The following is a 22,919-nucleotide window of genomic DNA, read 5'->3' as shown; positions in this document are numbered from 1 at the left end:
CAAGGCAAGGAACTGACAAGGGAGGCCTCCAGCCCACAGCCTGTGAGGAACTGAATCCTGGGCTTAGAAGGGAATCCTTGCCCTTGCTCTTCCAGTCAAGTCTCAAGATAAGACTGGAACCCTGGCTGACACCTGGATTGCTGCCTCGTGAGACAGCCTGAGGCAGAGGCACCAGCTAAGCTGCACCCAAATTTCTGACCCACAGAAACTGTGAGGTAATCAGTGGTTGTCACTTTAAGTTGCGAAGTTTGGGGTTAATGTTGTACAGCAATAGAAAATGAATACACCAGTTTTAGTGTCAAGACAGACCTACGTTTCAATCCCACTTCTGTTACTTATTAGCTTTTAGGGATGTTGCTGGACATAATCTAAACTTTCTGAACCTTAGATCCTCATCTGTAAAGTGAGGAGCAGTAATACCTGTATTATAAGGTGGTTGTGGCATTGAGGCATGTTCATTAAATGCTAGCTGTTACTATTATTAATGTCGTGGTGGTGGTGGTTTAGTTGCTAAGTTGTGTCCGACTCTTGCGACCCCATGGACTGTAGCCTGCCAGGCTCCTCTATCCATGGGATTCTCCAGGCAAGTATACTGGAGTGGATTGCCATTTCCTTCCCTAGGGGAATATTCCCAACCCAGGACTCGAACCCGGGTCTCCTGCACTGCAGGCAGATTCTTTACCGACTGAGCTATAAGGGAAGCCCATTACTGTTGTAGCTGTTGTTATTAGCAGAAGGACATTTTTGCTGTGAGTTGCATTTAAAGCATTTAGGGGAAAATATATATAGAGAGAGTGATAAAAAATATTCTAACTTGAAATTTAGGATTCCCAGGATGATTCCTCCCGAGCAATGACACACCACCCAACATTGTCATAAAGGGTTGTGTTTGCGTGAAGAGAAAATCACTTCCAGCTTCAGTGGTTTGAGGCAGTGTGGGATGGTGGCAAAAAAGCAAAGCTGCTAGATCAGTGCCAGCTTTGCCTCTTACTGTGTGACCTTGGGTGACATCCCCTGTGTCCTCAGGACCCTAGCCCATAAGGAAAATCCCGAGGGTTGCTGGGGTCATGAAATGAGGAAATGACCTGTGATGTGCTTGGGGAAGAAGGGTACACATTCAGGTGTCTGCCCTTCCCTTCTGCTGCTCTGCCCAGGGACCCAGCTTTGACATGAGGTTGGTCAGCAGCTGAATCAGTGAGCGGTCAGCTTCAAGGCGGTCCCAAACGTGCTAACGGGGCCCCTCAGCGAACATGTGACCCCTGAAGTGGGGCTGAGGTTACCTGTACAGCATCAAAGCTGCGATCGCCACCAGAATCAGGAGAACGCTGAGGAGTCCACCGATGATGTAGCTGGCGTGAAGTCCTTCCCCTGGGAAGAGCAGAGGGACGCTAGGCGGGGACCACGGATGGTCTTCTAGCTGGCTTGGGGGGGGTGGGTGGAAGGCTCCTTTTTGCCTCCCACACCATCTGAGGACAATTACAGGGAAGAGGCGGCAGGGGGTGGGCGGAGGGGGCTGAGAAGAAACCTATCACTCTGTCAGCATCTCTCACCCCAGTTCTACCACTTACTAGCTGTGTGACTTAAGGCAAGATGCTTAACTTCTAAGCCCAAGTTTTCTCATCAGTTAAATGTAAATAATAAATTCCTCATTTATTATTTATATTTAATAATAAATATATAATATCAAATAATAAATGTATTACATCTGGAGATTGAAAGTGAGTGTGTATATACAAATACATACGTATACATGCGTGAACACATTTGTCATTTAGTCACTAAGTCACGTCCAACTCTTTGCAACCCCATGGACTATAGCCCACCAGGCTCCTCTGTCTGGGATTTCCCAGGCAAGCATACTGGAATGGGTTGCCATTTCCTTCTCCAGGGGGTCTTCCTGACCCAGGGGTCAAACTTGCAGCTCCTGCATCATCAGGTGGGTTCTTTACCACTGAGCCACCAGGGAAGCCCAGGCACACACAAATATGGCTTAATAAATAGATGCCTGGCATACAGAAAGCACTCCAGAAGTGGCAGCGATTTATGGTTGTTCTTTCTATGAATTTAGTCTAAGGAAAGGGTTCATCAACCCCAGAGTCCCCTTGAAGGTTCCTCAAGATCTCCATGGAGACTTCAATTTCTTACCTCTTGTTTTTCAAAGCAGATGGAGACTGGAGGCTTACCTGGAGCAGCAGGCACAGCCTCATTGGAATGCGCACAGAGGCCCAGCCGGGCATCCTTTTCAGAGCACCTGTGGGGCAGAGAGAACCGAATCTGAAAGCTACCCGTATTCAACAAAGATCTTGCCTTCCTCCGGGAAAAGGGGAAAGTCCTGGGAGGACTGGGCAAAAGGCCTGGGATCAGGGCTTTCAGATAGGAGACTGTACCAGACAGGAGAGGTTAGAAGCAAGGAGAGGGCAGGACCAGGAAATACAGAGCAATCAGCGTGAGTCTTCAAGATGCTACATGGAACTCTGCTCAGTGTCATGTGGCAGCCTGGATGGGAGGGCACTTGGGGGAGCATGGATGCATGCACACGTGCGGCTGAGCCCCTTTGCTGCGCGCCTGAAACTGTCACAGCATCGTTCGTCAGCTATTTGTTGTGGTTGCTCAACTGTGTGCTACTCCACGGACTGCAGCACACCAGGCTTCCCTGTCCTTCGCCATCTCCCTGAGCTTGCTCAAACTCGTGTGCATTGAATCGGTGATGGCATACCCCAATACAAAAGAAAAAGTTTAAAAAAACACAAACCCTGGGCTTCCCTGGTAGCTCAGTGGTAAAGAATCCGCCTGCCAATGCAGGAGACACGGGTTTGATCCCTTGTCCGGGAGGATTCACATATGGCAGAGCCCATGCTCCTCAACAAAAGCTACCGTATTGAGAAGCCCACGCACCTCAACTGGAGAGTGGCCCCCACTCACCACAACTAGAGAAAAGCCCACGCAGCAACGAAGACCCAGCACGGTCAATAAATAATTAAAAAAATTTTTAAAGATGCTATATCATGTTTAAATGTTTTAAAATATGTACTCTTTTGTTGTCTTTTGGCCACAAGGCTTGTAGGATCCCAGAATCCCCAACCAGGGATTAAACCCAGGCCCTTGGCAGTGAAGGGCCTTCCCAGGTGGCACCAGTGGTAAAGAATCTGCCTGCCAGTGCAGGCAGATGTAAGAGACCCAGGTTCAACCCCTGGGTCGACAAGATCCCCTGGAGACGTAAATGGCAACCCGCTCCATGTTCTTGCCTGGAAAATCCCATGGGCAGAGGAGCCTGGCGGGCTGTAGTCCATAGCGTCGCACAGAGTCGGACACGACTGAATCGACTTAGCACTCACATGGCAGTGAAACAGTCACAACACTGGACTGCCAGGGAATTCCCAAAATATGTACTCTTTAAATAGGAGTCTTTAAAAAGAAGAAGCAGGTCTGGGAGTGAACTGAAAGCCTGCTGAAAGAATACTAAAGACATCCAATGGTAGGCTTTATTAAACTACCAGGATGAGTGGGAAGAAGCTACCAGTCAAGCAAACCTCTCATTGGGTAAAGATTATCACAAAGTCTAGAAAGACCTGAAAAAATATATATATTGTTTTTCTCCCCTTCATTCTTTCACATGGGAATATGCAAGACATCCAGAGAGAGGGCTTAGATAACTAACTTGAAATGCTGACAAGGTAACTCCTTTGGGGCACGTTCTGAGCTGGCAATTAAAGGTATGTCCTAAAAGGTTAGAGCCCCCAGAGAGGGAAACGGCAACCCACACCAGTATTCTTGCCTGGAAAATTCCATGGACGGGGGAGCCCAGTAGGCTACAGACCATGGGGTCACAAAGAATCGGACATGACTGAGGGACTGACAGTGAAAAGGTTAGAGAAAAGCTGCCTGCAAAAGCATCTGAAACCAAGGCGTACTGAGTCTTCAAATAGAACTCTGAGAGGAGAAAAAAAATCTGAGTATATTTTTTCAAAAGTTCTCTGAATAAACCCAAATGATTTTTAGTGCTTAAAAGTTAGTGAGAAAGGTCCATGTTTATATCATATAACATTTCTATATAAACTCTTCTAACAAGAAAAAACAGGCCAACACAATGTTGGAAAGCAATTATCCTCCAATTAAAAGTAAATTTAAAGAAGAGAAAATGGGGCACATAGAATAAATTTGATGTAATTTCAGGGACAAGAGTCTAGAGTTCTCATTAGGGCTTATTACTATGTTTCTGTTTTCACAATTCAAGTATTAATTACCTTTTAAGCTACAATTGATATTAAAAATAATATGACAGTGAAAATGATCTAATAGAAAAATGCCTGGGAAGATAGACATCAAAATAGTAAAAATAGAAAATGAAATCAATATCTCAAAAAGGTATCTGCACCCCACGTTCAATGTAGCGTTATTTATAATAGTCAAGACATGGAAACCACCAAAGTGTCCATCAGTGGATGAATGGATAAAGAAAATGTTTGTATAGGGATACAATGGAACATTATTCAGCCATTAAAAAAAGTGGGGGGGGGGACATTCTGCCATTTGCAATAACATGGATGGACCTTAAGGGCATTATGCTAAGTGAAATAAGACAGACAGAGATATCACTTATACGTGGACTCTGAAAAAAAATTAATAGATATAATTAATATCATACAGATTGGTAATTGCCAGCGATGGGGGGCTTGGGGTAGACAAAATAAGTGAAGATGGTCAAAAGGCACAGACTTCCAGTTATAAGTCCCAGGAGCAGAATGTACATCATCAGATCAGATCAGATCAGATCAGTCGCTCATTCGTGTCCGACTCTTTGCGACCCCATGAATCGCAGCACGCCAGGCCTCCCTGTCCATCACCAACTCCCGGAGTTCACTGAGACTCACGTCTATCAAGTCAGTGATGCCATCCAGCCATCTCATAGCATACTGGGCACCTACTGACCTGGGGAGTTTCTCTTTCAGTATCCTATCATTTTGCCTTTTCATACTGTTCATGGGGTTCTCAAGGCAAGAATACTGAAGTGGTTTGCTATTCCCTTCTCCAGTGGACCACATTCTGTCAGATCTCTCCACCACGACCTGCCCATCTTGGGTTGCCCCATGGGCATGGCTTAGTTTCATTGAGTTTCATAGTGACTACAGTTAACAATACTGTACATTTGAAAGTTGCTAAGAGAGTAGTTTAAAAAAATTTTTTTAATTAAATTCACATATTTTTAATTGATGGACAATTGCTTTACAGTATTGTGCTGGTTTCTGCCAAACACCAACAGGAGTCAGCCATAGGAATGCCTCTGTCCCTCCCTCCTGAGCCTCCCTCCCACGGCCCTCCCACCCCGCCCCGCTAGGTTCTTACACAGCCCTGGTTTGAGTGCCCTGAGTCATACAGCAGATTCTCAGTGGCTATCTGTTTTACACATGGTAGTGTGTATGTTTCCATGTTACTCTCTCCATACGCCCCACCCTCTCCTTTCTCCCCTACCCCACCCCGTGTCCGTTGGTCTGTTCTCTGTGTCTGCATCTCCACTGCTGCCCTGCACATAGGTTCATTAGTACCATCTTTCTACATTCCGTATATATGCATTGATATACGACATTTGTTTTCCTCTTTCTGACTTACTTCACTCTGTATAATAGGCTCTACAGGCTCACCTACCTCATTAGAACTGACTCAAATGCATTCTTTTTTATGGCTGAGTAATATTCCTTTGTATATATGTACCACAGCTTCTTTATCCATTCATTTGTAGATGGACATCTAGCTTGCTTCCATTTCCTAGCTATTGTAAATAGTGCTGCCGTCTATGGAGTCACACAGAGTCGGACACGACTGAAGTGACTTAGCAGCAGCAGCAGCAGCAGACATTGGGGTACATGTGACTTTTTCAATTTTGGTTTCCTCAGGGTATATGCCTAGTAGCAGGACTGCTGAAAGAGTAGATTTTAAAAGTTCTCATTATAAGAAAAAAATTGGATATGTGTGGTAATGGATGTTAACTAACTAGACTTATTGTGGTAATCGTTATAAAACACTAAAGGTAATTATATATGGGTATATGGGTACTTCTTTCTTCTTTACTCCTATCTGTATTTCCAGATTATTTTTTTTTGCCAAGCATAAATAAAAAAACATATTTATTAGACTTTATCTAAGTTGAATATAACATATTTCATCAACTTTAAGCTAAGCATTTTTTTCTATATTCTTACGTCTCTGAAATAGGGCTATGTCTTACAATTAATGGCATACCACAATTGCCATTGGTAATTTTTTTCAGTTTAATCTCTCAAATCAGGATGCATTTTAAATTGACAGCACTTTCAGCTTAATGAAATACAGTATTTTATGCTTAATTTGAGAACTGTTCATGGCTATGCTTGCTTATTTAATAATGGAGAGTGTGTGTGTGCACGTGTGTGCACACACATGCCTGTTGTAGTGTTACAGGTCATTATACGCTAAGGCCACCATATACCTGGGAATGTCTCAAATTAAAAAGCCCCAGCCCAGAGACCACTATGACTTGGTGGCTTCTAAGTAAAATGTAGGAGAAGACCATGTGCTAAACCTGTTCTGCCAGAGCAGAAATCACAGAAAGAAAGGAAGAAGGAGGAATGCCAGGTGGAAACTCTTCCTGAATGATTTCTCTCTAAAGCTGCTCTTGAAGCTTCTTGCTTCCAGAGCTATAAAAAAAAAAAAAACACTTGCAACAATCTACAAAACTAAATATCATCTCCGGTTCCAAACAGCAGGGACTAGTGGATAATGATGTAATCCATTTCCCATCTGCCAGAATTATCAAGCTGGGACTATGGTGGTCTGCTGGCAGGGGATGAGATTTGGATCAAAGAGCCCTCAGGCCCATACTAAATGTACTTACCTCCCTTCCACCTCCTCCAGAGATGTACGGGTCCGGGGGGTAGAAGAACGCAGGGTAGTCGGTAACGTGTTGGGTAGCACGGGGCTCCTTTCACTCATACTGGTAGCCCTGGGAGCTGGGGGCACCAGGCCAGGTACTGGAGAGAAAACAAGGGCTGGAGTGGACCACTGGAGCCCCAAATATCTACCTGTGGTCCGAGAGTAGCATCTGGAGAACCTGACGGAGCCATCTTTTAGCTGCCCTCATCCTAGACACGCCTGTTAGATGTCCTTCTTACTAAAAAGGATTTGGTTTCCAATATTAACAACTCTGGATGGGCTAGCTGGCCCACAAAGGGCAGGAAGAAAGAGAATCATGCACAGGTTACAGCAGGGATCAGGGACTCAAGAGAGCTGATTTCCATTCTAGTAAATGCCAGAAGCCAGGGACTTCCCTGGTGGTCCAGTGGCTAAGAACCTGCCTTCCATTGCAGGGGATGTGGGTTGGATGCCTGGCTGGGGAACTAAGATCCTACGTGCTACAGGACAACTGAGCCCATGCGCCCCAGCTAGAGAAAGCCCGTGCACGGAAACTACTAAGCCATGTGCTCCAGAGCCCGAAGCCCATGTGCCACAAGAAGAAGCCAGTGCGCTGCAACTAGAGAAGTCCCCATGTGACACAAGGAAGACCCAGCACAGCTACGCACATACACACGTACGTACATGCCAGAGCCAGACAAACCCGCTCTGTGCCATTCCAAACCTCAAGCTCAAAGCTCCTAGTCACTCTGCTGTAAGATCCCCTGAGGAACAGTCTCACCTAGATGGAAAAAGCTGCTGATCCCCTGCCCTTGCAAGGGCTCCGCTGTTGCAGGGGGGCCCGTCAGTCCAACTCACCGAGGGAGCAGGGCCGGCCGTCGGGCTCATCAGGACAGGCACACACAAAGTCCGAGGTTCTGGCAAAGCAGAGGTGAGTGCATCCGCCGTTGTTCACGCCACAAGCGTTGGTCCCTATGAGCAAAGCAAATGAACATCTGGCCTGGGGCAGAATCAAGTCTCCCAGTTTGACGCTTCTCCAAATGGAGGAGATTCAGGGCTCCCTGACTCCCAGGGACAGTGGGGCAGGAAGGAGGGGTATAACAACAGGGGGCCGAAAAGGCCTAAGAGCTTCAGATGTGAACGTGGCTCTCCGGTGGCTCTGATCATCTTGGTTATTAACAGTCCTTGGGGTGAGCAGTGAACCCCACCAGTGGTACGGAAGCAGCCTCAGGACCAGGAGCCCACCTGTCTGCCGCTGAGGGGAGACCACGATGATATCCATGAGCCCCTCCACATTCGCCAACACTGTCTCCTTGCTCCGGCCTGAGTACTTGTCCACACGCTGAATGGACTTGGTCTGCCAGTCTGTCCAGTAGATCCACCTGTCCTGCTACTCAACAAGGGGACCCCAAAAGGGTAACTATTAATAGGCAGACCCCACGACAGCTTCCGTGCCTCAGCCCATTCATTCCTGCTGCCCAGGTGCCCTCTTCTTCATATATCCGGGTCAACTCGTATGTATCCCCACATATGACCTTACCCAGGAGATCTCCCCCTGGGTAGCAGGGAGATCTCTTACCCACAGAGAATTCACCCTTCTGTCCATGCTGTTCTGAGCCGCGTCCTCACTTCTGCACGCAAGTTTTGACATTCTATGGTCATTTTTTACATGTCTATCTGTCCTGCCAGATTAAGCCCTTCAAGGACAAGAATGTGCTTTATTCATCTCTCAATTTCCAGCACTAACATGTAGTCCTCAGTCATTCGACTCAGTGGCTCAATGAATAACTGAGTTCCTGTACCTAGCAAACAGGAGTAAATTGTGGAGGTGGGGGGTCCTTCTGGGTCCCTGTTCTAGGCTCTTCACTCACAGCCCTGGCCCAAGTTCCCTGGTTACCTCTGCAGGCAGCTGCCCTCTAATTCAGTGATCTTGAGATTCTCAACCAGGGGAGGAAGGGCAGTGTAGGCAGTTCCCCTCCCATCCCTAGGGTATACATCAGAAACCCCAGGGAAACTTGTAGACGAGAAAACTAAACAGTATAATCCTGTAGTTTTACATGTGGAGTATGAGGGGGGAAAGCCTATCATTAAGTAAAGTCAGAGAAAATCTTTTGGCTGGTAGGATATAATGCAGAATATAGATAGAGTGGATGTTTTGTCAAAAAAAGGACAAAGATTTTTGAATAATTGATCATCCCTGTTTTGGCCCCTGCCTCGGTATACCTTTTTCCTTCCTTGAATTGTTTTACAAGGTTAGAACTCTTAAAAAATAATGTCAGCCAATACTAATTAAAATGATCAGAAATAACACACATTGAGTGGCAGGTACTGTGTTAATGCTTTGTGTATATTTTGGGCTTCCCTGATGGCTCAGATAGTAAAGAATCCTCCTGCAATGCGGGAGACCCAGGTTCTGTCCCTGGGTTGAGAAGATCCCCTGGAGGACAGAATGGCTACCCACTCCAGGATTCTTGCCTGGAGAATTCCATGGACAGAGAGCCTGGCAGGCTACAAGTTCGTGGAGTCACAAAGAGTCAGACACAACTTCAGGAGAACACTATTATTAAACTCATTTCTTTTACAGGTAAGTGAAGCGTAGAGAGTTCACTGTCTTGTCCAAGTTGCCCAGTCACTTCATGACACAGGCAGAACTTGAACCCACAGAGCTGGCTCGTTGGAGGCACTCCCCCAATAAACTTACTAACTGGCTCGTTGCCTCAAAACACTGGCTCTCAGCCACTCTACTTTCTGGCTGTTAAGTGAGCTGCCTGAGTTTGCTTGCTGGGACCACAGCACTGGGATCAACTGGGGAACTTGTTAAAATGAATATTCCCAGCCCGACCCTTAGGAGGCAGATTCTTTATATCCTCTGCCCAGGAATGTGCATTTTCACAAGTCCCATGGCTGACTCCGTACGCAGCTGTGGGAGAGCCGCCCCTCTGAATGCTAGAATGTGGGCAAGCGGGAGCAGCAGGGCGCATGGCAGCAAGGCTTCCGAATACAAGAATCACTCCTAAAATGGGCTTCCGTAGCACATCTGTTCAGCAGCATCTGGGGCAGACACAGAGCCCTGAGGAAATACGCCCCATCAAGGAGGGTGAGTCCTGTTCTCCGAGTCAGTACCTGCGTGAGAGCAAAGGGGTGAGACACGTGGCTGACAAGGACCTGTCGGAGCTTCCCGCTGAGATCAGCACTCTCAATCCGATCCAGGTGGGCATCCACCCAGTAGATCCTGTGAAGGAGAAATGGTAGCTGCTGAAGACATGAGCCGGGGACCCAGCCCTACCCTCAGGGAGCTGGCTGTCCCCTCCCGAGCTGAGCTGGCGGGTGCGGTGAGCAGTCGTGGTGACCTGATGAGGGGGTCACTGGGAGTCCCTAAGCTGAAGAGTGGAATTGGGATGGTGACTCATAAGTGGGGAGGCCAGGGCGGTTCTGGAGAGGGGTAGAAATCGAGTGACCTCAGTGGAGCCTGCACCCAGTCTCATCTTCAGCAACTCGATCACCCTTTGACTCCTACAGAGACATCACTTGGCTGAAAAAGGTCCATCTAATCAAAGCTATGGTTTTTCCAGTAAAGTATGGATGTGAGAGTTGGACTATAAAGAAAGCTGAGTGCCAAAGAATTGATGCTTTTGAACTGTGGTGTTGGAGAAGACTCTTAAGAGCCCCTTGGACTGCAAGGAGATCAAACCATCCTAAAGGAAATTAGTCCTGAATATTCATTGGAAGGACTGATGCTGAAGCTCCAATACTTTGGCCACCTGATGAGAGCAGTTGAATCAATGGAAAAGACTCTGCTGCTGGGAAAGATTGAGGGCAGGAGAAGAAGGAGACGACAGAGGATGAGACAGTTGGATGGCATCATCGACTCAATGGACATGAGTTTGAGTAAACTCTGGGAGATAGTGAAGGACAGGGAAGCCTGACGTGCTGCAGTCCATGGGGTTGCAGAGAGTTGGACATGACAGCAACTGAACAACAACAACAAAATAAATTAAAAAATAAAAGCATGTAAACCAGATAAACAAAGCCCACCTGAGGGTTGAATGCTGGGTTCAGCGACTCCTGTTCCAAGAATATGTTACCTCATTCTTTCTTGCTGCTTGCTCTTCCCTACCCACCAAGGAGCTTTCACCCCCATCAAGGAGGGTGAGTCCCGTTCTCCAGGTCAGTTTTTTTTCACTACTTCAATCTCAGTCTTCCTGTCCTCTGCCCACCCGATCTCCAGGATGCTGTCCGGGACGGGATTCCCACCTGCGCGTATCATAGTCCAGGGTAAGTCCATTGGGCCAACCCAGGTCTGTGTTGATGAGGACCTTCCGCTCAGAGCCATCCAAGTTCGCCCGTTCGATCTTGGCAATGTGGCCCCAGTCTGTCCAGAAGAGGTACCTGGGACACGATGGTGGCATCAGCAAGGCATGGGAAGATGGCGTCCAGAGGTCGAGAGAATACCATTAAGAAAGAGGCATATTTAAGTGCCTCCTCCCCAGGCCCTTCTCCCCTGGGTCTCTTTCCTGCTGGCCAAAAACTTACCCCTTCCTGGGGAAAACAGCGATTGCCCGAGGCTCATCCAGGCTATTGTTGATCAGCACTTTGCGGCAGGAACCGTCCAGCCTCGATGCTTCGATGGTATTTCGGCCCGTATCTGTCCAATACAGATTCCGGGCCACCCAGTCCACTGCCAGCCCATCAGTGGTCTTCAGCCCACGCCCGATCACCGTCTCCATGTTGCTGCCATTCAAATCTGCTCGCCTTGAGGAACAGCCCAGGGTTAGATGACTGATCAGATCAGCAATAGGCTGATACCCCTTTAATCCACATTCCCAGAGTTGGGTTCCCACTACACTGTAAGCTCCAAGGGGCAGGGACCAAGTATTTATCAGCACATGCATGCATGTGTGCATGCTAAGTCGCTTCAGTCGTGCCTGACTCTCTGCAACCCTGTGGATTGTAGCCTGCCAGGCTCCTCTGTCCTTGGGACTCTCCAGGCAAGAATACTGGAGTGGGTCGCCATGCCCTCCTCCAGGGGATCTTCCTGACCCAGGGAGCAAACCCACGTCTCTTAAGTCTAACCCGCGTTGGCAGGAGGGTTCTTTACCACTAGCGCCACCTGGGAAGCCCATTTGTAAGTACATTCCTCAGCGTCTAGCACAGTAGGAATTCAAAATACTTGCAGACCTAGTGAATAAAGTACTGGGAGGACAGAGTGTTTCCTGCTCTAAGTAGGTGGTATTTGGGCCCATGTCCTGCCAGAAGACAGGTTAATAAGCCCCATACACCTTCAGGAGGAGACAAGGATTGGTAGGTGGTGATTAGAAGAAAGGGAAGAGTTTTCAAAATCTACCTGTGCATTTTTTATAACAGTCTGACCTATAGGAGGGAATTCAACCCCAGGATCGGGGAAGGGGCATGTCACCACACATGGGGGCCTTCTCTAAACTCTACATGCCCACCAGCTCTCAGGATGAGATTCTAATGCATCCCTCAGGGAGAAAAAAGGGAATGCTCCTGTTTTTCCACGTGAGAATCTCTGCCATGGTAAACCCCTCTAACGGTATGTGAACGTACGTGAACGCAGGGTACCACGTTCCTTGGCTGTGTTGGGTGAAAAATTAAAGAATAAAAATTTAAATAAAACAAAAAATATTTAAAAAACAAAAACATGCACAACCTCGCAAACCACCATAAACTTTGCATTTGGCTGGTATTTCTGTATTACAATACACTCAGTTTGGCGATGTGGCCAACTAATCAGTGGGTCTTAGAGGATCTGTGGAACTCCTGTAGGGTCCAGTAGTAGGGGTAGAAGGCTCCGGGTCCCTAGTCTGACTTTATCTGTTTGTTTTACACACTGGACTTCTAGTCCTCCTTAAATAGGGAAATTCCCTGGAGGTCCAGTGGGTGAGACACTGTTTGCAGTGCAGGGAGCATGGGTTTGATCCCTGGTCAGGGAATCCCGCAAGCTGCATGGTGCGACCAAAAATATAAATTCATGAAACACGAGATAGGCCGTGCATGTGCTCAGTCATGTCCAACTCTGTGCCACCCCATGGACTGTAGCCCACCAGGCTCCTCTGTCCGTGGAATTTTCCAGGCAAGCATACTGGAGTGGGTTGCCATTTCCTCCTCCAGGGGACCTTCCCAACCCAGGGATCAGACCCAGGTCTCTTGAGTCTCCTGCACTGGCAGGTGGATTCTTTTATCACTGTGCCACCTGGAAAGCCTGGCAAAGCACATCAGAATCTTCAAACAAGCAAACAAACAAAAAAGTTTGAAACTCTTCTGGGATAACACTGCAAAGCAAACAAATTCAGGTCAGAACTCCCTATCCAAGTTGCCAAATCACTCAGTCCATTTAGAGGTGAACCCAGACCATGACCTCAGCCATCAGAGATGGGAAGCAGGTCTGTGTCCTCTGGAGGTTTTCAGGGACACTCATACCTGATAACATCCAGGAACACATCTGTGTAATAGACCTTGCCATCCACGCTGTCGTAGTCCAGGGAGATGACATTGTTGAGCTCGGGGACCGGTACATGCACATCCGTGTGGTCGCTGGTGTCCAGGGAGATACGCCGGATGGACCCGCGGCTTGAGAAGAGCAGGTACGTCTCAGGAGCGGGGTCGCAGGTCTTCCCATCTCCCTTCAGCTGGATGCCGGTGGGGCAGGCACAGGAAAAGCCCGAGGGCCGGGGCAGGCACAGGTGAGAGCAGCCACCGTTCCTGGGTCCGCACTTGTTCACACCTGGCGACGAAAGAGAGAGAAAGGGGCAAGTTTTGACACCCGGCCCGGAATACGGTCTGAATCTTAACCGAGGCACAGGTTTGATCGTGCCTGATGGTCTACTGTTCTGCATAACAGGATTTGGTGCCCGGCAGGGATGAGCTGGAATGAGCAGGGGTATCTCCGGGAGTCCTTTAAAGGGGACAGCACCCTGCTGTGGGAGTATGCAGTACCGGTCGTACCCAGAGGGAACACAGCCTGATCCTGGAGGAGGAGCTTAGGTAGGTCCCTGTCCCTCTGGTTGTAAAGGCATCTCTCTGCTCTGGATAGATCTCTGATGCTGAGATGGCCCCAGAAAGTCAGAGGCCTCTGGCTCACAGCCCTCGGGGTCTTCTCACCCAGGGGCTGTGACCGGTCCACAGCCTGGATGTCCATGAGGCCTGGCAGGTTGGACCTCACCAGGATGACGTTGCTGCCAGTCCCCTTGTCGGCACGGTGGATGCTACGGGTCTGCCAGTCAGTCCAGTAGATATAGGCGTCAAGCAGGGTGAGGCCATACGGGTGCTGCACAGGTGATACCAACGTGTGCCGATTGGCACCGTTCAGATCTGCAGCCTCAATTCGCTGTGGAGGAAGGAGAGGGTACCGGGTGGCTGTTAGGAGGCTGGGGGCCCTCAGCGGAGGTCCCACGGCCCTTCTATACTCCCAGACTCTGTGCAGGAGCAGGACCCCCACCTCGGTGTGGGCATCAGCCCAGAGCAGCTGGGAGCTGGCCTTGTCCACAGTCAGTCCGTTGGGCCACCCGAGGTTGCTGTTGATAAGCACGGTGCGGTCGGAGCCATCCATCCCAGACCGCTCCAACTTGGCATGCTCCCCCCAGTCCGTCCAGTACATGAACCTGGGCAAGAAAAGGTAATAGCTGGTTCCTCCCACAGTTCCTATACACCGGGAGTCCTCATAATACGCCAAACACTGTGAAAAGCATTTACACGCACAAACAGGAGTTGTTGTTTAATGACTACAGAGTTTTAGATTTGCCAGACAAAAAAGTTCTGGAGACCTGTTTTGCAATAATGTGAACGTACTAACACTACTGAACTGTATGCTTGAAAATGGCTAAGATGGTAAATTTAATGTTATGTTTTTCACGATTAAAAAAACAGTATTTTCAGGACTTCCCCAGTGGTCCGGTGGTTAAGACTCAGTGTTCACAATGCAGGGGATCTAGCTTCAATCCCTGGTCAGGGATTAAGACCCTGCACAGCCAAATAAATATTTTTTTTAATGATTAAAATATTTAAAAAATTAAAATAAAAAAATTTTTAAGTACTTTCCATGCATTATCTCACTTAATCCTTACAAGGTCCACAAGGCATGCATTTTCATTATCACCTCCACTTTACAGGTAAGGAATTTGAGGACCACACGTGTGTGCTAAGTTGCATCTGTCGTGTCTGACTCTTTGGGACCCTATGGGGTGCAGAAGCCAGACTCCTCTGATCATGGGATTCTCCAGGCAAGAAGAGTGGAGTGGGTCGCCATTTGAGGACCAGGGAGGTTAAATATTGAACCCAAAGTGACAGACGCAGCTAATAAATGGTGAAAAAATTTCAATTCTGGGTTTCTGATTCCAGGGTTCACGCTCTGAACCTCTACGCTCCACGGCCACCCTGAAGGCCATCACAAGGGAGAGGAAGCGCCCCGGGAGGTCAGTCTCGGTGCTCCTGTGAGGCGGGCGCGCTCATCCTGCCGCCCGGGGCCCCGGAGCCACTCTTACCCCATCTCGTGGTACAATACGATGGCGCGCGGGCTGTCAAGGTTCTGCCACACCAACACCTTCCGCATGGACCCGTCCAGGTTGCCCACTTCGATCCGGTTGGTTCCCGTATCTGTCCAGTACACTTTCCGGCCGATGGCATCCACCGCGAGCCCATCTGTGGTCTGCAGCCCTGCAGGAAGTCAACAGAGCACACTGGCTCCTGCCTTGAGACAGATCGGCTCTCTCCCCAGCGCTGTAGCCAGACAGGCGGGCCCAAGGCTGGGAGCAAGGCCCACCTGTGGTGATGAGGTCTTCATGCTGCGAGCCATCCAGACGAGCACGGCTGATCCTGTGCAGCGTGCTGTCCGACCAGTACACTTTTCCTGGAAAGAGAAGGCATGGCTCAGCCCGGACCTTCACCCCTCCCCGCCTCCAAAGGAACACACACAGCTGACTAGTGTTCTGAGACGCCTGGGCATGTCGGAGAGCCCTATGTCCCCAAGGAGAGGAAATCAAGGGAAATACAGAAATATTATAACAGGATAGCCCTTGGCAGAGATGAAGAACGTGGCCCCCAACCCCATGCCCTCATAATGAAAGAGTAAGTGCTACAGAGATGGGCAGGGGTTGTGCCAGAGGGAACGGGAGGCCCCTAGGCTCTTAGCAGGAGGCAAAGGTGGTAGCGCGGAGAGAGCCCTTGCTATGGGGCCGGGAGAGCAGGGAAGATCATGCAGACCTTCCTGGGGATCCACTCCAATGGCAATGGTGTTCTTCATGGTGATGTTGATGGGTACCACTACGTCGGCAAAATAAGGGATGTCCAAGGAGACCATGCGGATGTCTATCCTCCTAGCGAAGATGAGGAAACTGTTCATGCCTGCCCAGGTGTGGAGAGAAGGAAAGAGGACAGTCATCCTAGCACGGCTATGAGAGGATCTGGAGTAAGGCAAGCTGAAGTTCATGCTTTCCACCTCCATTAGTTTCTAGTTGTGTGATCCTGAGCACATTATTTAAATTGTTTAAGCCTCAGTTTCATCATCTGTAAAATGGGGACAATGACAGGGGGCTGTAGGCATAAAAGGTCAATACAGAAAAACCCTTAGCATTGGGTCTGATTCATGGACACAGTTCTGTATTATTGGCACAAAAGTGAATCTCTTTGAAGTTTAAAAAACTTCATGTTAAGTGAAACAGAGCTTTGCCCACAGCCTGGGACAATTCAGAGCTCTTTTCTCACTCAAATTCCCTAGGAAGTTCAGGTTCAAATGTAGCCTACCATGAAGCATCCCCTAGGGAGAAACATCAGCTTCCAACATTTGGGCAGCCAGCTCCTGCTTCTGAGACCTTTCAATTCAGATTATCATGAAGGTTGTGCTGGTCATGCCTACTCACACAAGTGCCATTTCAAAGGAGGTACCGTTACCTTGTAATTTATCACATGTTCTAGTATTTACTATACCAATTTGGGGCAGATGGAACTAAAGTGATTTAGTCTAACTGAATCAGTATATTATAACAATTTCCCAACAGAGGAAAATAAGAAAGGACCATCTTTTTCTAATGTGCATGAAGATGCCATGAGACCTAGTTGGACCCTGCTTCTAATCCTGCCTGCCTGTTCCCTTGCATCTCTTCTTTTTTTAAAAAAGCTTTATCTTGCCCCTAAGCCTCTAGAAGCTTAGGTTCCTCAGACCACATTAGAGTCCACTTGCGAGGAAGGTAGAGAGTCACTGCCCCTGTCCCAAAGAGGCTCTAGCCAGGTCTGTGATGCCTAGACCTACCTGGTGAACAGGTCTTGCCATCAGGCATCACGTTAATGCCTGTGGGGCAGGTACAGCTGAAGCCACTTGGATTTGGGGATCGAAGACACAGGTGGCTGCAGCCGCCATTCTCCGTAGCGCATGGTGTGGACACTGGGTGGGGAGGAGGGAGTCAACGAGAAGGACCGTGGCAGAGGGAAGCCAAGGAGAAGCCAGTGTGGGCCAAGGGCCAGTCACCTGGGGGCCGCCGGCGGTGGAAGACGTGGATGTCCATCAGGTTCTCCAGGTTCTCCTGCAGGGTCTCCCGGTCCAGCCCCGTCAGCCGGTCGGCACTCTGGATACTCTTGGTCTGCCAGTCGGTCCAGTAGATGCGTTCCCCATAGAGGGTCAGCCCAAACGGGTGGGGCAGCTGGCTTCCGATCAGTACCTGCCAGGGCCCCAGCGCTTACGTCATGCCCCAACCAGGTCTGACAGTACAGAGCAGGCATCAAAGGCGCACGCTGCCAGTACCACCTGCTGTGTGACCTTGAGCTAGAGCTGGTTATAAAATCTCTCGAGCCTTGGTCTGCCAATCTGTAATAGCATCATGACAGTGCCTGGCTCCAAGGGTTGTGTGATGATTCTAACAGATCATGTATTATTTACATAATCTCAAAGAATCTCTGTACAAGTGACTTACTAACTGCAAAAGGAGAAACAGCAACTTCACAGTGGACACTACCTTCACCACACAATCAAAGCTGGTGACTTGCCTGGTGGTTCAGTGGTTAAGACTGTACCTTCCAATGCAGGTGTGGGTTCGATCCCTGGTCAGGGAACTAAGATCCCACATGCCTCGTGGCCAAAAAACCAAAACATAAAACAGAAGCAATATGGCAACAAATTCAATAAAGACTTTCTAAATGGTCCACATTAAAAACAAATCTTAGAAGAAAAAATTGGTATTGCAATGATGAGACAAGCTGACATCTGTAGCTGACAAGCTACTAATAAGACATACTGAGAACTCAGGACATGACTTAATGTAGTATTCCTGCCCCAGATGTATAATCGGAATCTGATCACAAAGATATGTCAGACAAATTGAGGGACATTCTACAAAATAACTGGCATTTACTCTTTAAAGATACAAAGATCAAGAAAGATAAAGAAAAGCTGAGGAAATGTTCCAGATTAAAGAGACATCATGACTTAAAACAACTGTAATCTGGACCCTAGACTAAAAAAGAAAAAAAAGTCATAAGGACATCATTGGGGCAATTGGTGGTGATGCTGAATATGGACTACGGATTAGACAGTAATATTGTATCAACATTAAATTTCCTGATATTGATCACTGAACTATGATTATGAAAGACTGAGTTCTTGTTCTTAGGAAATACGCATTGGACTCTTTGGACTCTCTGGGGTTCAGGGCAGGATGTCTCCAATGGAATCTCAGATGGTTCAGAAAAATAAGGTCTGTGTGTGTGTGCGTGTGTGTGCATGTGTAGAGAGAGAATGAGAATGGTATAACCATGTGGCAAAATATCAGTTATTGGTTCTTTTGACTATTCCTGCAGCTTGTTAAGTTGGAAATTATACCAAAATTAACAGAGAGAGAGAGGTCATGGGCCTAGTATGTGACTGGTGATAAATTAGCATTTGTGGTGATGGTTATTAGGAAAGCACTTATACCCCGGCCCACAAGCCACATGGTCCCTAGTTCGCTTTTATCATCAAGGAGCAGGGACCCCAGGCTCTGGAGTACAGCCATAGTCTCAGAGAAATAGCATTCACCCCACACTGGATCTCCCCTAGGCCTCCCTGGGTCCCGTCAGCTGCCAGCCAGAAAGCCCCATTGGGGAAGCGGTCGGGGTTGTGGGAGGATGCCCATGTGCCACGCTTACCTTCCTCTTGCTGCCATCCAGTCCGGCAAACTCAATCGTCTTCATGCCGGCATCAGCCCAGTAGAGCCGCTGGGACCCATAGTCGATGGCTAATCCATTAGGCCAAGTCAGGTTGGAAGAGATGATGACCTGCCGACCTGAGGCATCCATGCCGGCTCGCTCAATCTTGGGGCTTGCACCCCAGTCCGTCCAATACATGTACCTGGGCACAGGCAAGGGAGGTCTTACAAGCCTTCCAGTTACTACCCAGTGGGGATTCAGGGTTCCCAGGGCTTGAGGGTTTCTATTTGCAGTGGCTGCCCCAGCCTCCCCAGCCTCTTGCCTCAGTTTCCAGCTCCCTCCTGGCTGAACCCAGAGCTGTCTCTGAAGGTCTTACATCTTATATCACTACAAAAACCACCAAAGGTCTTAAATGTTTCCTTGACTGGATGGGTTAAAGAATTACGGTACATCAACTTAACAGAATTCTATACAACCAACAAGAAGAAACAAAAATCTACTGATCAAATGGGAAGATATCCAAGATATATAGCCAAGTAAAAAACCAAGGTACAGCTACAGTATGTTCTCAAACAAAAACCACCACCACCACCACATGTGTGCCTACACGGGGAAGAAAATCTGGAAACACTACCCTCCACTGTTAACAACAGTTTTTGTTGGAGAGAAACTTCAATCTCGATAAACTGTTTAAAAAGACAACAGCTTACTTTAGTAAGCAGACCAAAAAGCAAAAACAAAAAAGAAAAAGAAGGAAGAAAAATTTTTAGACGTAAAAGACTTCCTTGGCCATGGAGGAGACAGATTGGTCACGATGCTCTGAGGTTTATGCCGCTGCTCGTGCTTCCTCGGTGCGTCTGTCTGGCCTCTGTCCCTAGCCCGCAGACTGCACTCTAGTCCTCAGATCAGGGGTGGGGGAGCTTGCTCCGGAGGGCAGGCGCTCACCCGCCCGTGGGCTCCACCACGATGTCCCGGGGGCGATCCAGGTTCTCCCAGAGAAGGACCGTCCTCATGCTTCCGTCCGTGTTGGCCACTTCAATCCGGTCTGTCCCTACCAAGAAGTCGGTGTGGGCAAAGATGTCAACTCGAGTCTCGCTCGTTCACCCTCTTACCTTCCACGCCCAGCACAGAGCTCGGTGTGCCACAAATCCTCAAGAAATACTTTGTGATAAAAGCAATGAATATGGAGGGACCTGAATTTCAAGAAGAAATTCAAGGAATTGATTAGCTCCGTTTCTTGGAAGACTAAGGCTTCTTCAACCCAAGTAACCCATTCTGATCATTTAAGGCCATGCTTCTCAAACTGTACTGTGCCTAAGAACCAGAAGAGCTTGTGAAAATACGGATTCCTAAGCCCCAAAGATTCTGATTGAGCAGGTCTGGGGCGGGGCCCAGGAATCTGCATTTCTAACAAGTTCCCAGGGGATGTTGACGCTGCTGGTCCACGGACCACACTTTGAGTAGCTCTCATTTAAGGCACTCTCCCTGCCTCCCACACTTACCTGCCTAATAGAAAATGCCTCTTTCACCAAAACAGTGATGGAAGGAAAACCACAGGGTATAGGCTTCTCATCTGAAATGCCTCAAAACATTCTCAAGCATCAGCTGCACAGCAGAAGTAGCTGCCACTTGAATGGCAAATGGCAAATGCCAAACCCTCAGATGTGAGCTTCTAACTTCAGTTCTGCAGCAACCCAACCACTCATGACTGACCAAGGACTTCAGGTCAAGACGGAAATGAGCTAGGAGGGACACTAGGTCCTTTCGAGCTGAGGCCAGGGTTTTAAATAAGAAGATCCCAGAGTGTCAGGCCACACGTGCCCTTTACATACCTGCATCTGTCCAGTACAGCTTGTTGGTGACCCAGTCAATGGCCAGGCCTGCTGGGCTCTCCAAACTGGTATCCACTACCACCTAGGCGGGAAGCAAGACTGTATCACCAACCGGACTTGCACCCCAGTTCTGGGGCCCGAACACCAGCAACTGGCAGGCTGGCAAAGGTCTGAGAGGCCCTTTCCTGGGAAAGGGTGAATCCCACCCTTCTGCCCTGCCCTCCCTGAGGGCCTGTGCCCCACGTCCGGCCCTACCTCCTGCCCTGTTCCATCCCACTTGGCCCTGCTGATGGTGTCAGTGCTGACGTCTGTCCAGTACACGTGGTCATCCCGGGAGTCCCAGTCAAGGGCCACAGCGCTGCGCACATCAGCCAGTGGGATGACATCGTCGGACAGGTCCTCTGTGTCGAAGCTGATCCGACGGATGTCCATCCTTCGGGCAAAAAGCAGGAACTTGTCAAGACCTGATCAAAGGCCGAAAGGGGTCTTCTTTTAATGCTCTAAATCCGATAACAGTGGCAGACACAGACGCTCGCCTGCAGGACATCTGGTTCAACCACACTTCCTGGGGTCTGGTGCCCTTTGTCCCCTTCGCTTCACACCTCAGACCCCCTCTGAGCACTGGGCAGCCCATGCTGGCACCATCAGACTTGAGGAGCCAATGGAAATAGACGCCAGCAGGGCCCAGAAGGGCATCCTGTTTAAGTGTCTGTCAGCTGCATCTCAACTCTCCTCTGCTCTTACTTTGCTCAGGGTCCCCTAGTGGACTGGGCTAGATCCCTGTCAAGCCCCCACCCCACCTCTCTGCCTTCCGCGTCTACTTCAGGACTTCTGCACCACTGCGTGGTCTAAGACCCCTTCCTCTATGCTCTTCGTGACTCGGGCCAATGATGACTATTTGCTGAGTACCTGCTCCTTGCCCGGCACTGAGCTTCCTGTTTTCCTTGCCTTGTCTCATTTACCCTCCTAACAGTCCTTTGTGGTTCACGCTATTCTTATTCTCATTTTCTGGATCAACGATCCAGAGGCTAACAGGGGCCCAGGAACTGGCCCAGGATCCCACAGCTACTTGAACTCAGGTCTGACTTCAAAGGTGGAGTTCTGGCCACACTCCTATTCAGCATTTTCCCAGCTGGCTCTTCTCCATCCCCTGCCCCTATTCCGGTCTGTCTGAATATTTCCCAGTCTACTATTCTGCTTAGAAAGGCACTTCCTGCGTCACTTTATCAACTGAACTTCTTTCGGGGGAAATTCATTGCATCTCATCAAGACCACGTGGGAAGAGCTGGGCACAGGAGAATGCAAGGAAACAAGGTTCTCAATTCAAAGTGCGTTGAATGACTCCTGCCTCTGTTCCCTGGAATAGTTTCCCTCATTTCACTCTCTGGAAAGGACCTAGGTCCTGAGAGAAATTTGGTTTTCACCAGAGACAAGGAGGGCAGCAGGCACGCAGCAGTAACAGAAGAGCTGTGATGTGTGAAGCATCTCCCCGGCCCCTGGCTGGGTGTCCACCCAGTTGGATCACTCCTCTCTGAACTATTCTTAGGAAAAAAATCACCTGCGCCTCTGAGCTAGACAAGGCCCACCCTCTCAAGGCAATATACCTTCAGGCACTCAAAGGAAGCCAAAGCAGCAGTTCAGGGAGCCCCCAGGGAACCCATCATCTTTCACTCACTAGACACTTATTTATCCTGGGCCTCTGTATATAGAGCATCATCAGATGTCTTTACCTTACTCTCTGGTTTAGGGGCTAAGACAGTCTCTAGGGTGATGCTAGAGGTAAAAGTGAAGTCACTCAGTCGTGTCCAACTCTTGGCGACCCCATGGACTATACAGCCTACCAGGTTCCTCTGTCTATGGAATTTTCCAGGCAAGAATACTGGAGTGGGTTGCCATTTCCTTCTCCAGGGGATCTTCCTGACCCAGCGATCAAACCTGGATCTCCCACATTGCAGGCAGACGCTCTACTGTCTGAGCCACCAAGGAAGCCCCAAAGGTAAAGAGCTAGGAAACCGTTCCCTTGCTTTATAGAAGGGTCTGGAAACCTCCTGCTGCCTAGGGACAAAGCAT

At 48.8% G+C, this 22,919-nt stretch overlaps 1 protein-coding gene across 5 annotated transcripts in view; it reads right to left on the bottom strand.

Annotated features, from left to right (window-relative positions):
* LRP4 (LDL receptor related protein 4) overlaps nt 1-22,919 on the bottom strand; it is a 53,629-nt gene that overhangs the window by 5,772 nt on the left and 24,938 nt on the right. For all 5 annotated transcript variants that reach the window (XM_025266102.3, XM_025266103.3, XM_025266104.3 and 2 more), the window contains 20 exons: nt 21,105-21,313; nt 20,850-20,931; nt 19,963-20,068; nt 19,018-19,219; nt 17,366-17,555; nt 17,150-17,281; nt 16,105-16,245; nt 15,665-15,751; nt 15,387-15,558; nt 14,345-14,507; nt 14,008-14,233; nt 13,327-13,630; nt 11,419-11,637; nt 11,140-11,274; nt 10,009-10,117; nt 8,131-8,275; nt 7,744-7,857; nt 6,869-7,004; nt 2,184-2,251; nt 1,281-1,368 (listed from right to left, as the gene is read on the bottom strand). In XM_025266102.3, coding sequence (XP_025121887.3) covers nt 1,281-1,368; nt 2,184-2,251; nt 6,869-7,004; nt 7,744-7,857; nt 8,131-8,275; nt 10,009-10,117; nt 11,140-11,274; nt 11,419-11,637; nt 13,327-13,630; nt 14,008-14,233; nt 14,345-14,507; nt 15,387-15,558; nt 15,665-15,751; nt 16,105-16,245; nt 17,150-17,281; nt 17,366-17,555; nt 19,018-19,219; nt 19,963-20,068; nt 20,850-20,931; nt 21,105-21,313 — 3,028 coding nt within the window. The remainder of the gene's footprint in view (nt 1-1,280; nt 1,369-2,183; nt 2,252-6,868; nt 7,005-7,743; nt 7,858-8,130; nt 8,276-10,008; nt 10,118-11,139; nt 11,275-11,418; nt 11,638-13,326; nt 13,631-14,007; nt 14,234-14,344; nt 14,508-15,386; nt 15,559-15,664; nt 15,752-16,104; nt 16,246-17,149; nt 17,282-17,365; nt 17,556-19,017; nt 19,220-19,962; nt 20,069-20,849; nt 20,932-21,104; nt 21,314-22,919) is intronic.

Source organism: Bubalus bubalis, chromosome 16 (assembly GCF_019923935.1).
Source record: "Bubalus bubalis isolate 160015118507 breed Murrah chromosome 16, NDDB_SH_1, whole genome shotgun sequence".
In the NCBI taxonomy this organism is placed as follows: Eukaryota; Metazoa; Chordata; class Mammalia; order Artiodactyla; family Bovidae; genus Bubalus; species Bubalus bubalis.
Note: the sequence above shows the minus strand (reverse complement) of the source record. Positions and strands in the feature narration are given on the sequence as shown.